At 38.4% G+C, this 15,225-nt stretch overlaps 1 protein-coding gene across 1 annotated transcript in view; it reads right to left on the bottom strand.

Annotated features, from left to right (window-relative positions):
* The window catches only part of ism2a (isthmin 2a), a 60,710-nt gene that overhangs the window by 30,798 nt on the left and 14,687 nt on the right, over nucleotides 1–15,225 (bottom strand). The window contains exon 2 of the mRNA XM_044166999.1: nucleotides 9,606–9,848. Within this exon, the coding sequence (XP_044022934.1) occupies nucleotides 9,606–9,848 (243 nt within the window). The remainder of the gene's footprint in view (nucleotides 1–9,605; nucleotides 9,849–15,225) is intronic.

Here is a 15,225-nt window from a genome sequence, read left to right as displayed (position 1 = left end):
GCCCAGAGAAAACTACAGAGTCCAACATTGTCTTTGCATATGTACACACAGACTCAATATTAACTTTAGTGACCTCCGATTGGTGTTATCGGGAGTTGTTAATAACAATCTTACTGTATTTACATTTATCCTTAGACAGCAGTTTTAAATAGTATTTAACGTCGCCCATTCTGGCCCCAGGAATACATTTGACTATGGCCGCAGAGTTGGTTTCTCAGCGGGTGTGTTGCTGAGTGGGGAGAACTTGTTAGAAACGTGAATAGGTTGGTGGTGAACCGTGGCCTTCTGCTTAGGGCTATGCTTCCTTCGGACAGTCACCCAGCCTCCCTGGTTTCCCGGCAGCACCCGAGCAGCCGGGGGACAGCTAACAGGAGCTACCTCTGGTCAGTCCGCACCGGCTACTCGGGGCTGGCTAACTACAGCAACTAATGTTCCCATGGTGCGGAACCGCATTTCCAATTCACTAAGCCTCGACTCCAATGCTACAAATAAGCTACATTTGTTACATGTACCATTATCACATAAGGAGGCAGAGGAATAGTTAAACATTTTACACACACCGAGCAGGAGAGAGCAGCAGTGTGAGAGGGAGAGAGAGAAGCCATTGCTAGCTGCTAAGCTAAAGAACGGTAGCTAGCAAAACTGAATAGCATCTAAACTATAGGATTAGCGAGAAAGTCGTTAAAAGAAGGAGAGAGCTATGAGTGCTTGAGCAGAACTAGTGTACTTTTAAATGTATAGCATATAGTTACTATAATGAAGAATTGAACAAAATTAACTGTGATTAGCCAGAGCAGCAAAAATACGCTACAAGTAACACACAAACACCGGTGACTGGAAATGAGACAATACGCTTACCGCAGCATGTCAGCACGTGATGTACCACCAAAACTAAAGTAAGGCTTAAACGAATCCAGCACATGAACAATGAAACGTTATCCTGTTGACAGTGATCACAGGCAGGAGTGGACATTTCTGCTGAAGGAGTGGGATTGTTGTGTTTTCAGAGTGGGATTGTTGTGTTTGGTCAGAGCTCTGTGGAGACAAAGAGATGATTTTGGTGCTAATCCTCCTGTTGGACATCCAGTAAAGTGACCAAGAACCCGTCAAAAGTCAGTGCAGTTCATCACAGTCTGTGTTTAAACAATAGTGGCAACAGTAAACAGCTCTACCCTGATCTACAATGAAATGATAGTATCTGACTGCTTGGTCTGATTATGACCCACATGATTCCTGAGAAGGATGCTTTCCAGTGGTAGTGAGGGTTCCTGTTTGTTCACAGCCCTGTCTGACTACTTAACCATAGAAGTAAGGAAAAAGAGAGAGAATGGGGGAAAACATTATAACAACAGAAAGAATAGGGATGCAATATGGACTATATAACAATAATGAAGCCCTGTTTGTAGATAGATGCATTAAAGCTGCATTAAAGGATTTTTGACCACTAGGGGACCACCCAAAAACACAGCCCTGACACACTATCAGCTTATCAACTTGTTGTAGCTTACGTTCTTTTATCACCTCATCATAGAATTCATCTAAAATGTATATATTGTCCCATATTGCTGCAACAAAGCAACAATTTTTTTTATTACATATCTAAATTTTAAATATATCAATAAAATAAAGGTGTACTTTAAAAAGCTATTTTTTGTAATACATAATTTCATATGTTGGTACAAGCTCTCAGACATGATGAGGGCAGTGATGTCACTGCTGCAGGAGAAGTCTGTTTATTTGAAGATCAGATTAAAAGTGTGCTCTCCTTTTATGAAAGAGGGTCATTGTGCAGTGGGGGAAGGGAATGAGAGAAATGGATGAAAAATATAGTGGGATGGAAAGATGAACTGATAGCTGGTTCTGACTCTCTCTCTGCTTCTCTCTCAGTCATAGGCATGCGTAAACACAAACACACCCAGGTCTAGACAAAACCCAGGTTGCTTATGTTTCCACAGCAACTGTTTATAAGGACAAAGCAGCAGCTGAGGACAGAGAATATTAGAAGCGCTTTGAGTAGTCAAAAAGACTAGAAAGGCGCTATATAAGGACAGTCCATTTACCAATATCTGAATGCTGAATATCAGAACAGAGAGGATGAAGGCAAACATGTCTCGTATTTGCTTTGAAACTAATTCAGTTCAAGTGATTAAACATAAGTTTTCCCCTATATCCTGTACATTCTTTTACACATATACACACAAATACACACACACACACACACACACACACACATACACATATATACAAACACACACATATACATATATATACCTCAGAGGCACATTATTCAAATATATAGTTGCTCTAGATGGCATTGCCCTGGCCTCCCACACCACCATAAGGAACCTCAGAGTAATCTTTAATCAGGATTTATCCTTTAACTCCCACATGAAGGATGTGGGATAAATGGTTACTTCGAAACCCACAATCAAGGCTTACAGCGAAGCAACTAGTAGCTCAGTGTTCCAACATCCACAAGCGGCAACTGCTATCACAACTTGAGATTGACGAGATACAACACAAATGCTACGGCAAGGGGGAGCCAGGACAACGGCTAAGTGAAGTACCATCAGAAAGTCTTCTAGAAGATGTGAATGCAGCATTGAGAGCAATCCCTACCACAACCATCACTGAAACCAATGAGCTGATATACGCCTCAGCAGCAGTGATCCTCGAGATGCTTGTCTACAAGAGCAACCATGGGAGCCATGAGAAACAGTACCCACCATGGAAACGAAGGCTGGAGACAAAAATCAAGGAGGCCCGGAGAGAATGGCAAATGGCAACCTCGAAGAGGTAACAAGGAAAAAAGTAACTGCCAAATACCTCCAACGAGTAAGGCAAGTCCTAAGAAGTCAGCTTACTGGCAAGAACAAGGCCCAGGCAATAAACAGCTACGCCGTGCCAGTGATAAGATACCCTGCGGGAATAATAAGGTGGCCAAAGGAAGAGATACAGACCACAGACGTTAAGACGCGAAAGCGCCTCACCATGCATGGAGGGTTCCATCCCAAATCCAGCACCCTGAGACTGTACGCTAGCCGTAAGGAAGGCGGCCATGGACTAGTGAGTGTGAGAGCCACTATCCAGGATGAAACATCCAAGATCCACAAGTACATCCAAGATAAGGCCCCAACAGATGACGTGCTCAGGGAATGTCTCAGGCAATGGGGAACAGAGGAAGACGTGCTGGAGGAAGGACCATCATGGGAGGACAAACCCCTACACGGGATGTACCACCGGAACATAACTGAAGTGGCTGATATCAAGAAGTCCTACCAATGGCTAGAGCGGGCTGGATTGAAGGACAGCACAGAGGCACTCATCATGGCTGCACAAAAGCAGGCCCCGAGGTCAAAGTGGGAAACACCTCCAAAGGTGGTAGAGAATGACCGAGCCAAGATCCTGTGGGACTTCCAGATCCAGACTGACAGAATGGTAATGGCGAACCAGCCTGACATCGTGGTGGTTGACAAACAGCAGAGGAAAGCCGTTGTGGTTGACGTGGCGATACCAAGCGATGGCAACATCAGGAAAAAGGAACGTGAGAAATTAGAGAAGTACCAAGGGCTCAGAGAAGAGCTTGAGAAGGCCTGGAAGGTGAAGGCAACAGTGGTACCCATGGTCATCGGAGCACTCGGGGCAGTGACCCCCAAACTGGAGGAGTGGCTACAGCAGATCCCTGGAAGAACACCAGACATCTCGGTCCAGAAGAGTGCAGTACTGGGAACAGCAAAGATACTGCGCAGAACCCTCAAGCTCCCAGGCCTCTGGTAGAGGACCCGAGCTCGAAGGATGAGACCACCCGCGGAGGGTGAAGGACGAAGTTTTTTTTATATATATATATACATATACATATATATACACATATATATATACATACATATACATATATACATACATATACATATATATATACATACATATATATATATACATATATGTATATATATGTATATATGTATATATATGTATATATATATATATATATATATGTGTATATATGTATGTATATATGTATACAGTTGTATGCAAAAGTTTAGGAACCCCTGACAATTTCCATGATTTTCATTTATAAATATTTGGGTGTTTGGATCAGCAATTTCATTTTGATCTATCAAATAACTGAAGGACACAGTAATATTTCAGTAGTGAAATGAGATTTATTGGATTAACAGAAAATGTGCAATATGCATCAAAACGAAATTAGACAGGTGCATAAATTTGGGCACCCTTGTCATTTTGTTGATTTGAATACCTGTAACTACTTAGCACTGATTAATTGGAACACACAATTGGTTTGGTGAGCTCATGATGCCTTGAACTTCATAGACAGGTGCATCCAATCATGAGAAAAGGTATTTAAGGTGGCCAATTGAAAGTTGTTGTTCTCTTTGACTCTCCTCTGAAGAGTGGCAACATGGGGGCCTCAAAACAACTCTCAAATGACCTGAAAAAAAAGATTGTTCTACATTATGGTTTAGGGGGAGGCTACAAAAAGTTATCGCAGAAATATAAGCTGTCAGTGTCCACTGTGAGGAACATAGTGAGGAAATGGAGGACTACAGGCACAGTTCTTGTTAAGGCCAGAAGTGGCAGGCCACATAAAATATTGGAGAGGCAAAGGCGAAGGATGGTGAGAACGGTCAAAAACAGCCCACAGACCACCTCCAAAGACCTACAACATCAACTTGCTGCAGATGGTGTCACTGTGCATCGTTCAACAATTCAGCGCACTTTGCACAAGGAAAAGCTGTATGGGAGAGTGATGCGAAAGAAGCCTTTTCTGCACACACGCCACAAACGGAGTCGCTTGAGGTATGCAAACACACATTTGGACAAGCCAGCTTCATTTTGGAATAAGGTGCTGTGGACTGATGAAACAAAGATTGAGTTATTTGGTCATAACAAGGGGCGTTATGCATGGCAGCAAAAGAACACAACGTTCCAAGAAAAACACTTGCTACCCACAGTAAAATTTGGTGGAGGTTCCATCATGCTGTGGGGTTGTGTGGCCAGTGCCGGTACTGGGAATCTGGTTAAAGTTGAGGGTCGCATGGATTCCACTCAATATCAGCAGATTCTTGAGAATAATGTTGAGGAATCAGTCACAAAGTTGAAGTTACGCCAGGGCTGGATATTTCAACAAGACAACGACCCAAAACACTGCTCAAAATCTACTCTGGCCTTTCTGCAGAGGAACAAGTACAATGTTCTGGAATGGCCATCCCAGTCCCCAGACCTGAATATCATTGAACATCTGTGGGGTGATTTGAAGCGGGCTGTCCATGCTCGGCAACCATCAAACCTAACTGAACTGGAGATGTTTTGTAAGGAGGAATGGTCCAAAATACATTCATCCAGAATCCAGACACTCATTACAGGCTATAGGAAGCGTCTAGAGGCTGTTATTTCTGCTAAAGGAGGCTCTACTAAATATTGATGTGATTTTTCTGTTGGGGTGCCCAAATTTATGCACCTGTCTAATTTCGTTTTGATGCATATTGCACATTTTCTGTTAATCCAATAAATCTCATTTCACTACTGAAATATTACTGTGTCCTTCAGTTATTTGATAGATGAAATTGCTGATCCAAACACCCAAATATTTATAAATGAAAATCGTGGAAATTGTCAGGGTTCCTAAACTTTTGCATACAACTGTATGTACATATGTGTATATGTATATATATGTATATGTATATATACATACATATATACATATATATATATATATATATATATATATATATATATATATATATATATATATACATATATATATATATATATATATATATATATATATATATATATATATATATATATATATACATATATATATATACATATATATATATATACATATATATATATATATATATATATATACATATATACATATATATATACATATATATATATATACATATATATATACATATATATATATATATATATATATATATATATATATATATATATATATATATATATATATATATACATATATATATATATATATATACATATACATATATATATATATACATATACATATATATATATATACATATATATATATATATATATACATATATATATATATATATATATATATATATATATATACATATACATATATATATATATATATATATATATATATATATATATATATATACATATATATATATATATATATATATATACATATATATATATATATATATATATATATATATATATATATATATATATATACATATATATATACATATATATATATATACATATATATATATATATATACATATATATATATATACATATATATATATATATATATATATATATATATATATATATATATATATATATATATATATATATATATATATATATATATATATATATATACATATACATATATATATATATATATATATATATATATATATATATATATATATATATATACATATATATATATATATATATATATTCTTCCCAGCTTGGCTCATCTACAACAGACTGACCGCCAGCTAACAGCAGCACCCAAGCCACCTCTCTTTCCTTCCCATGGACGGGTAACGTAACAACTCGGCATAGCATAGAGTAACAGTGTATGTGGCTAAGCATGTGACGTTACTGATGTGTTTCTGAGGTTTTGTGACGTGTTTCTCTTAATTTGGTAGCTAAATTGATGTTAGTTTATGTTATGTTCCACATAGACAGAGTATTTGCATGCTAACTAACTCCTTTTAAGTTGGCATCGTTATCCTAAACAGACCCAACACATACACCTCTAGTTTGCCCCTTAAAGACAACCACACATGGTGGAGAATAACTTTAAAGCTCCTGCTTCACATGCTCCTTTGTTTCTGACCACATGGGTTTGTGCGCGAGACATACGGAGGCAGAACAAAGAAACACTTATTCCTTTTGGCATGCACCCAGACCTGTGCACACACAGACACACACACCCTTTGTTCTGTAGTTTAGTATTTAGAGTTAGACTTCGCATTGTGTTTTTGCTTTGTTTATCTTTTAAATAAATGCATGTAAATATGCTGGTTTCTTTAATGTTGCACAAGAGTGAGTAATTTGCCAACCTCTTCTATGTTCAACTTCAAATACTTCAACCTACTAGATATCAATGGTAATTTTGGATATAGTTATTAATTTAATTATTAACCTGTGTTCCAAATTGATAGTTTAGTGTATTTTATGAGACTCAGTCAATTAATTGGCTATCATTTCTCTTCTTTAAGAAGAGTGGTGTCCCCAAGGACTTCAGTTATTTATGATTATCTTTGATAATTCTGATAATTAATACAAATAATTAATTACTCGCACCTACACAAGTGGGTGTTTTGTAGGAGTATAGTCATCATCAGTGTGTTTCTTTTCATCACAATACGGATTATTTAACTATTGAGAAGGGTGTACCACAAGAATCTAAGTAAGAGATTATTAATGATCTTCCAAAAAATTGTTCTAATTGTTTTATTCATTTATATGCAGATGACACTGTTATATACACATCTGAGTCTGATATAACTACAATTCAAAGCGCTCTGCAATCAGAATTATTAAATAAGCAGACATCTTGTAGTATGCTGTTTGACACTAGATGTAATCTCAACCATTCATCTTCTGAGTTGACTATTAATGTTACTGATGGGCCTCCATTTAAGAAAGTTGATACATTTAAATATTTGGAACTTTGGAATGATTCTGAATTTTCTTTTAGAGCTCATTGATTTTATTAAGAAAATAAATGCCAGTCTCAGAATACTATTTTGGTCAATTAATAGTTTTACTCTACAGGTAAAAAAATTAATTGTCTCACAGCTTTTATTTCCCATTGTTGATTATGGTACTATCACATACCATAACACCTCTGAAACACATCTTCATCCTTTAAATGTAGTTTATTTGTAGATGTCTTGAGGTTTACTTATTGTCATGCACACAAACATTCATTTAATTCATTGGTTGTGCTTTGTTTTTAAATCCATTTACTTTAAATATCCTCTATATCTAAAATAGCTTTTAGTTCCGTGTAGATCACCATACTCACTTAGACACACGCAGCACCCTTTCTTTATTGTGCCTATAATTTCTAAAGAAATTGGGAGATGTGCTTTTAAATTTAAAGCACCATCAGACTGGAATAATTTGCCTAACTCACTCAGATCTATTACATCTTTTCATGACTTCAAGATTCTTTTGCTCGTTTACTTCAAATGTACTTGTTCTTGTTTCATAACTTTGACATAATGTTATTTTGTATGGCAGTGTTAATTTATTTTATTTCTCATTACTTTTGTGCAGATGACACTTGTAACAGAGATGTAGTGCGTGTGGTTTGGGATTGTGGGAGAGCCCTTATGTGTGTGTTCTTGTTGGTGTTATGTTAATTGTTTTGTTTAATTTGGATTATTTCATTATCATTACTATTAATGTATTTATTTTTGTTTAAATGTCTGTTAATTTCCATGTTTTTGTGTCGGAGAACCCCCTTTAAATGAGATGGTACATCTCAAGCGGTTTATCCTCAAATAAAAATTTGAAATAAACTTGGAACCATAAAGTTCAGCATCAACTGGCTTTGGTATATTACTTGTAAATGAACTGTACTTGATGAGGTCCTATACTGAATCATTTGCACTCCAGTACTATGTACTGAATACTGTAATAACTCATCTACTGCACTGTTAACTATTTCCATAAATTGCACTACTTTATATTCATTGCATTGCTGTTCTGCCCAGTCTAATTCATTATTGTACATATCCATCAGCACACTTCTGTTTATAGTAATACCATCTGTATATAATGTCCATAGTACCACTTGTAAAATATTTTCATAATACTGCTCTATCCTGCATTTATGCACACACTTTATATCCTGCACTTGGTTATTGCACTTCTGGTTAGACCTAAACTGCATTTTGTTGCCTTGTACTTGTACATGTGTAATGACAATAAAGTTGAATCTAATCTAATCTAAAATGGGATATGTTCTGTCTCTGCTGAACTCATGACGGTATGTGCATCTCACTCAGTGAGACAATATCATTTCTGTTTAAATCCACTCCAGAAGTCATAACACTTTTTTTGTAAAGCCAACTCCACCAGGATTCGGCTTCACAGTCTCACTGAAAAAGCACATTTTGACCTTTTATATTAGTCTCTCATGTTTTATATTTTCACTTTTCCCCCTTCTTTCTTTTATTTCTCCAAACCCTGTGTAGATGTCTGAGGTTCATGAACAAGCTGGAGCGCCCCACTGTTATAAGTCCTGCATATGGTAACTTAAGACGCTGTCCTTACTCAAACCAGCTGTACAGTGAGATGGGAGGTACTGTATGGAGCGGGAGAGAGATATATGGTGTATAGGACAGAAACTGACGAGAGAGTGATGAAAGAGAACTCTGTCACACCCGCACCTCCTGTGATCACTGGTTTAATCTGGAACACCTGCACTTCAGTGATGATATGAACCCTTCGTGCTATGAGAAGAGTGACCTAAACCTACTTCCATGATACAATAAGTCCAAAAAATATTGACTTCTCCCGACATGCATATTGCCTACCTGGATGTTGGGGTTCTGTGAGCCCATGTCTGCATTGGCCAGCTCTGGGAAGTTCTTCAGGTCCAGGATGAAGAGCTCAGGGTCTTCCTCGGGTTCAGGTGGGGGGAGGACACCCTGGTGCCGGTGCTGGGACCAGCGGTATCTGGACCTGGGGGAAGACGGACCTGCAGTCTGCAGCAGGTTCTCCTTCTGGAGCTCCTGGAGAGTCTGATGATCATCGGCATGACTACGCTCTGCTATCACCTGAGAGGGGAAAAACACAGTGATTATGTTGTCTACCATACAACATATCAGGTGAAATATAAAGAAATTGAGGAATTTCCAAATGGGAAAGTGTGTTAACGTTTTTGACCACTAGTGATGCTGTAGAACAATGTTTTAATGAGCATTTCCTTGTATTGTTTAGTCTACCAGCACACACACACATAAGGACACACATACAGGAGCATGGGGGATGATTTCGGCATAAACTGCAGTTGCCATACATTGGCGCAGGTTAAAAGGTTGTAATACTGTATGCCAAGAAAAGAATGAGAAAAGGACTGCAAGCAATGTATAAAAACTGGTTTTAAACAGTTAGAAAATGCATTCAACATGTTTGTTAGCCCTCAGTGAGAAACACTGAATGTATAGTAGAGCTAGACCAATATATCGGCTGATATGAGTTTATTGCAGATATCGGTATCTGTGTATATGTTGGCCGATATGTAACAAGAAATTGTACTGTAATGCCAACCTAGGTTTGAGATCATTTAGAAACAGTGTCTCCATTTCTTTGTCCACCAGAGAGCACTGACAAGTTGATTTTTCAACTTTGAAATGTCCTGCTCAGTATGTATCTAAGTCACAATTAAAAAACAAACAATCTAAGGGATCAAGATTGTTTTGTTATGGGTTTATGTTTAAAAAATTACTATCGGCCAATATATTGTTATCTGATTTTTTAGACTCCCAAATATTGATATACAGTACCGTTCAAAAGTTTGGAGTCGCCTGCCTCAAAAGCTTGATTCGGTAAAGTAAGATGTCTGAGAGGAATACTTTGAATATTTTTGAATGGTCTTTCATGCTTTTAGGTTGTAGAAAGTCCTCTTTATAAATAAATGTTATTTTATATGAAGGGTTTGCAAAAAAAAAGTAATGTTTTGTACATGGAGAACAAAATGCTGTACAATGGTTCAACCAGACTGACGACTGAAAGGGCAGAAAGAGACAAAGATCCCTCTGAGCAACAGTGAAATAAGAATATAAGAAATCAGCAGTCACTGGTAAAAGAAATTGGAAGCTTAAAAAAGCTTAAGCTTAAAATAGCCATTATTGAAGGAAAGAAGACAAACATTAATATAACAGGTGATTCCAAACTTTTGAACGGTAGCGTAAGCATTGGCCTAAAAAATCCAACTATAATGTAGGCAAAATAGTGTTTGTTAGTTGAAATTTCACTGATTAACGTTACTGTAATATGCAGTAATAATTAAGGCCACTAGCTGGTGACCTCTGTAAGGCGACAGAAGTCAGTTCAAAAAGCCCCTGCGTTTCTCTTTTAATATACAAAGTCAATAGTTTTTTACCAAAACAAAACTGTTGGTGGTGACTTTGAAAATCACTGTTCCACAAAGGCCTAAAGAAAATTATGATTTTGGGTATGTTTCATTGATTAACAGGAGTTTCAGCCTATCACATGTCAGTTAGTTTGTTTGCTGCTTGCTTGTCCCACTTTAGGCGGTCACACAAGCATGTATAACAACAACATTTTTGAGTGAAATTAATTCATGTCAGTGGAATCGCTGCAATCAGAGGATTTGCTCACAGAGGCGAAGTAAATCCCTATGCACAGAGTTCAAATTTGGTAAAACTAAACATCTTGACAGTTGCCACATCTAGATGCCTTGGAGGTGAAAAAAATAGATAATTAGGCAGAAGAATTAACAGAGGGAAATGGGATATGGGAAAAGAATAAAAGGAGGATATAATTTAAGACATCTCTAAATTGATCCAGTTTGTCGTGCCTTGGCTCCAATCTATAATACATGGTTGAATCATACAGATGCACAAAGTTGTGTTGCTGTCCACACAGGTTACATTAAACTCAGCTAAGACAGTGTAGTCCCTCATTCGTCCAGGAGTGTTCTATCATAGAAAAAGGTTTCATTCGTAGTCATCTGGGCACTGTTTTCAGAATCAAGACGTTTCGGCTCCCATCCGGAAGTCATTCTCAATTGTGAAGAAATGGGACGGTAATTAGAAATTTAAGCTACTCTGTGTTACATAAGCCCTGCCCTCAGGAGGGAATCTGCCTGAGTATCTGTTAATAGCTAGTTTCACCTGAAACTGACCTAATAGTTTCCAAGATGGCCCAGTAATCAGTAATCAGGCCTATTGTTTTCTGGCTGCATCTACTTCATCACTGTTAAGTACCTGATTAGCATGTGATTGGCGTGACCAAGGTGATAATACACTCTGATAGACTTTGGGCAGATTGAATCTCAGACCACCATTTCTGTTCAAAGAGGGGTTCTCTTTTTTAACAAAAATGGCTTCCTTGACGCCCCGTTCAAACCAACTCTTCTCTCTACTTAGAATCTTCACCTCGTTGTCTTCAAATGTGTGGTTTGTAGCTTTTAGATGCAAATGCACAGCGCTCTGTAATCCTGAGTTAGCGTTTCGTCTGTGCTGATAAAGTCTTTTGTGAAGTGGCTGTTTGGTCTCGCCTATGTAACGTTCTTTGCAGTTTTCCTCACTGCACTGAATGGAGTAGACAACATTGCTCTGTTTCTGTGTGGGTAACTTGTCCTTAGGGTGAACGAGTTTCTGTCTTAAAGATTGTTGCCTGGTTTAAAGAAAACAGGAACATCGTGCTGTCTAAAGATCCTTTGTAGTTTTTCAGACAGACCAGATACATAAGGAATGGAGACACCGTTCCTTCTTGGTTCAGTTACACTTTTGTCCTGTTTTTTGGCTCTTTTAACTTTGTTGATAGCCCAAGTAGGATAACCACAGGCTGAGAGTGCATTCTGGACATGCCTTTCCTCTTTCTTCTTACCCTCTGAGCCGGTGGGCACTTCTTGGGCTCTGTGTTGTAATGTCCGGATTACACCCAGCTTGTGCTGTAGTGCATGGTGTGAGTCAAAGAGCAAGTATTGATCCGTATGTGTTGGTTTCCTGTACACTTCTATCTGGAGCTTTCCGTCCTCTCCTCTGAGTGTAGAACAATCAAGAAAGGCCAAGCGGTTCTCTTTGGCGTCCTCACGCGTGAACTTGATGTTGGGGTCCACAGTATTGATATGCTCTGAGAACGCTTCCAAGTCTTGTTTCTTGATTTTCACAAAGGTGTCATCCACGTAGCGGTACCAATGACTTGGTGGTGTGCCCGGGAACGAGGATAATGTCTTCTTCTCAAACTGTTCCATGTACAGGTTGGCCACGATGGGAGAGACCGGAGTGCCCATAGCACAGCCATGAATCTGTCTGTAGAAGTGTCCCCGGAATTGGAAGTAGGTTGTGTTGAGACAGATGTCTAATAGTTTGCAGATGTGTTCAGGTGTAAGCTTGGTCCTTTGCTGCAAGGTGGAGTCCTCCTGCAGTCTTCTCCTCACCACTGTCACTGCTTCTGAGGTCGGGATGCAAGTGAACAAGGACACTACATCATAAGAAACCATAACGTCATCTGGGTCCAACTGGAGATGTTTCACTTTGTTCACAAATTTCTGTGTGTTTTCCACATGATGTACTGTGTTCCCCACCAACGGAGCCAAGATTGTAGTCAAATGTTTGGCTATGTTGTATGTGATGGAATCTGTGCTGCACACGATGGGTCTGAGTGGAACATTCTCTTTGTGAATTTTGGGGAGGCCATAGATGCAAAGAATGGCTTCCCCAGGGTATAGTCTGTAGTACAGAGGCCTGTCTATCACCTCCTCCTTCTCAAGCTTCTGTAGACAGTCTATAACCTTCTTCTTGTAGCCATTGGTTGGATCTCTTGTAAGTTTTTGATATGTGGTTGTGTCTTCAAGAAGGTTGTTGACCTTGGTTTCATAATCGGCTTTCATAATCGGCTGTGTTCAGAATCACAGTGCATTGATTCTGAAAACAGTGTCCAGATGACTACGACTGAAACCTTTTCTATGATAAACTCAGCTAGGTAACAGCATGAACAAACTTTTAGACTTACAATGATCACTGTGCACTGTTTGAGCTTTTTCCCTCTCCATGAGTCATGAACTGAAGCATGAGACTAAGTCATGTGAGTATTTGTGCTAAAAGTAAAGAAAATGTGTAACAAAAATAAGAGAAGACAATTATCACCCTTCCAGAAAATGTTACAGTGTCGAGTTGGGATCAATTTAAAAGTTAAGAGTGGAACGCTAACTGGGACAGCCATGATTCAATTAAATGGACACGTTTGGTGATACTGAACACAGGGAGAAGTCTTTTTACTATCTGTCTGCCTGGGAGTTAATAACTCTGCCAGTTCACTGTTTTCTTGGCCAGACTGTTAAACACTTTGCCAGCACTGAGTTGATGTGAAACCCAAGGAGTGAACATCAAGTTCTGTTGTGTAGATGAGGATGTTTGAGTGGGTGTGGTTTCTGACAGCAGAACGGGCATTTCCCCTCTTCCTGACCGCTCCCAGCTAAAACTGAAGATTCACACTTTGTATGGAAACCAGCCTTTTGGACAGTAAGGCTTGGGAAGATTTTTTTGACTCACACCTAGGGATGGATTTTGATTGCCGGTTCCATTTCTGAACTGGTTCCCAGTTGACAAAATACCCAGGCTAAGGAATCTCTTATCAAACCTTTTGCCTCTTCTCATTTCCTTAGCCATGCTAGCAGGGTGGTTCTAGAGAAGGAAACGTCAGTCAGTCCACACTTTCAAATGTCTCGACAATTATTGGATGGACTGCCATCCATGGTGGCCAGAGAATGAATAATAATGACTTTGGTGATCTCCTGATAGTGCCACCAGCTTGTCGCAATTTTACTTACCAAGAGAAATATCTTAACATCTACTTGATGGATTGGAAGTACAGCCTCACAGCAAGCATGGCTGTAGACTCTTGTTTATTAGCGAAGAGTAATGTAGACAACATTTAAGTAGCTGGCTTACCACCTACCACCAGGGCTGACCACCACTTTCACCGGTTGAAATTACAAATATTAACGGTGGCAGATTATATCAGCTGTAGCTAATCAACAGTAATTCTGTAATGGCTAAAATGAAATGTTTGGCAGTTGTCTTGGTAATGTGCTCCCTGGGTGTCGTGTCTGTACACAGCTCATAAACATCCCTCTGTAACACCAATCAATGATTGTGAGTGGACTGTGTACTTTTGTAGTTCAACAAGACAAACATAGTGATTGATGACTCTTCTCTTGAGAAATGAGCTAGCTGATCGTGTCTCGTCAATTTCAGGACAATTTTTTACGCATATCATATCAATATTTGAAGCTTTTCTACTAAATACTTCTGCAAGTGGCTCACGAAAAGTAAGGTATGACAATAAGTAGGTTACATCTGTTATTTTATACATTAATCAACACCTATTTAACACTATTTTAGATTACCACTAAAAACTGCAGTTTTTTTGCATTCTCAGCTAACAAAATGTTATCATAGT

The sequence above is a fragment of the Siniperca chuatsi genome, linkage group LG15 (genome assembly GCF_020085105.1).
Source record: "Siniperca chuatsi isolate FFG_IHB_CAS linkage group LG15, ASM2008510v1, whole genome shotgun sequence".
NCBI lineage: Eukaryota > Metazoa > Chordata > Actinopteri > Centrarchiformes > Sinipercidae > Siniperca > Siniperca chuatsi.
This window is presented reverse-complemented; position numbering and strand designations above follow the sequence as displayed.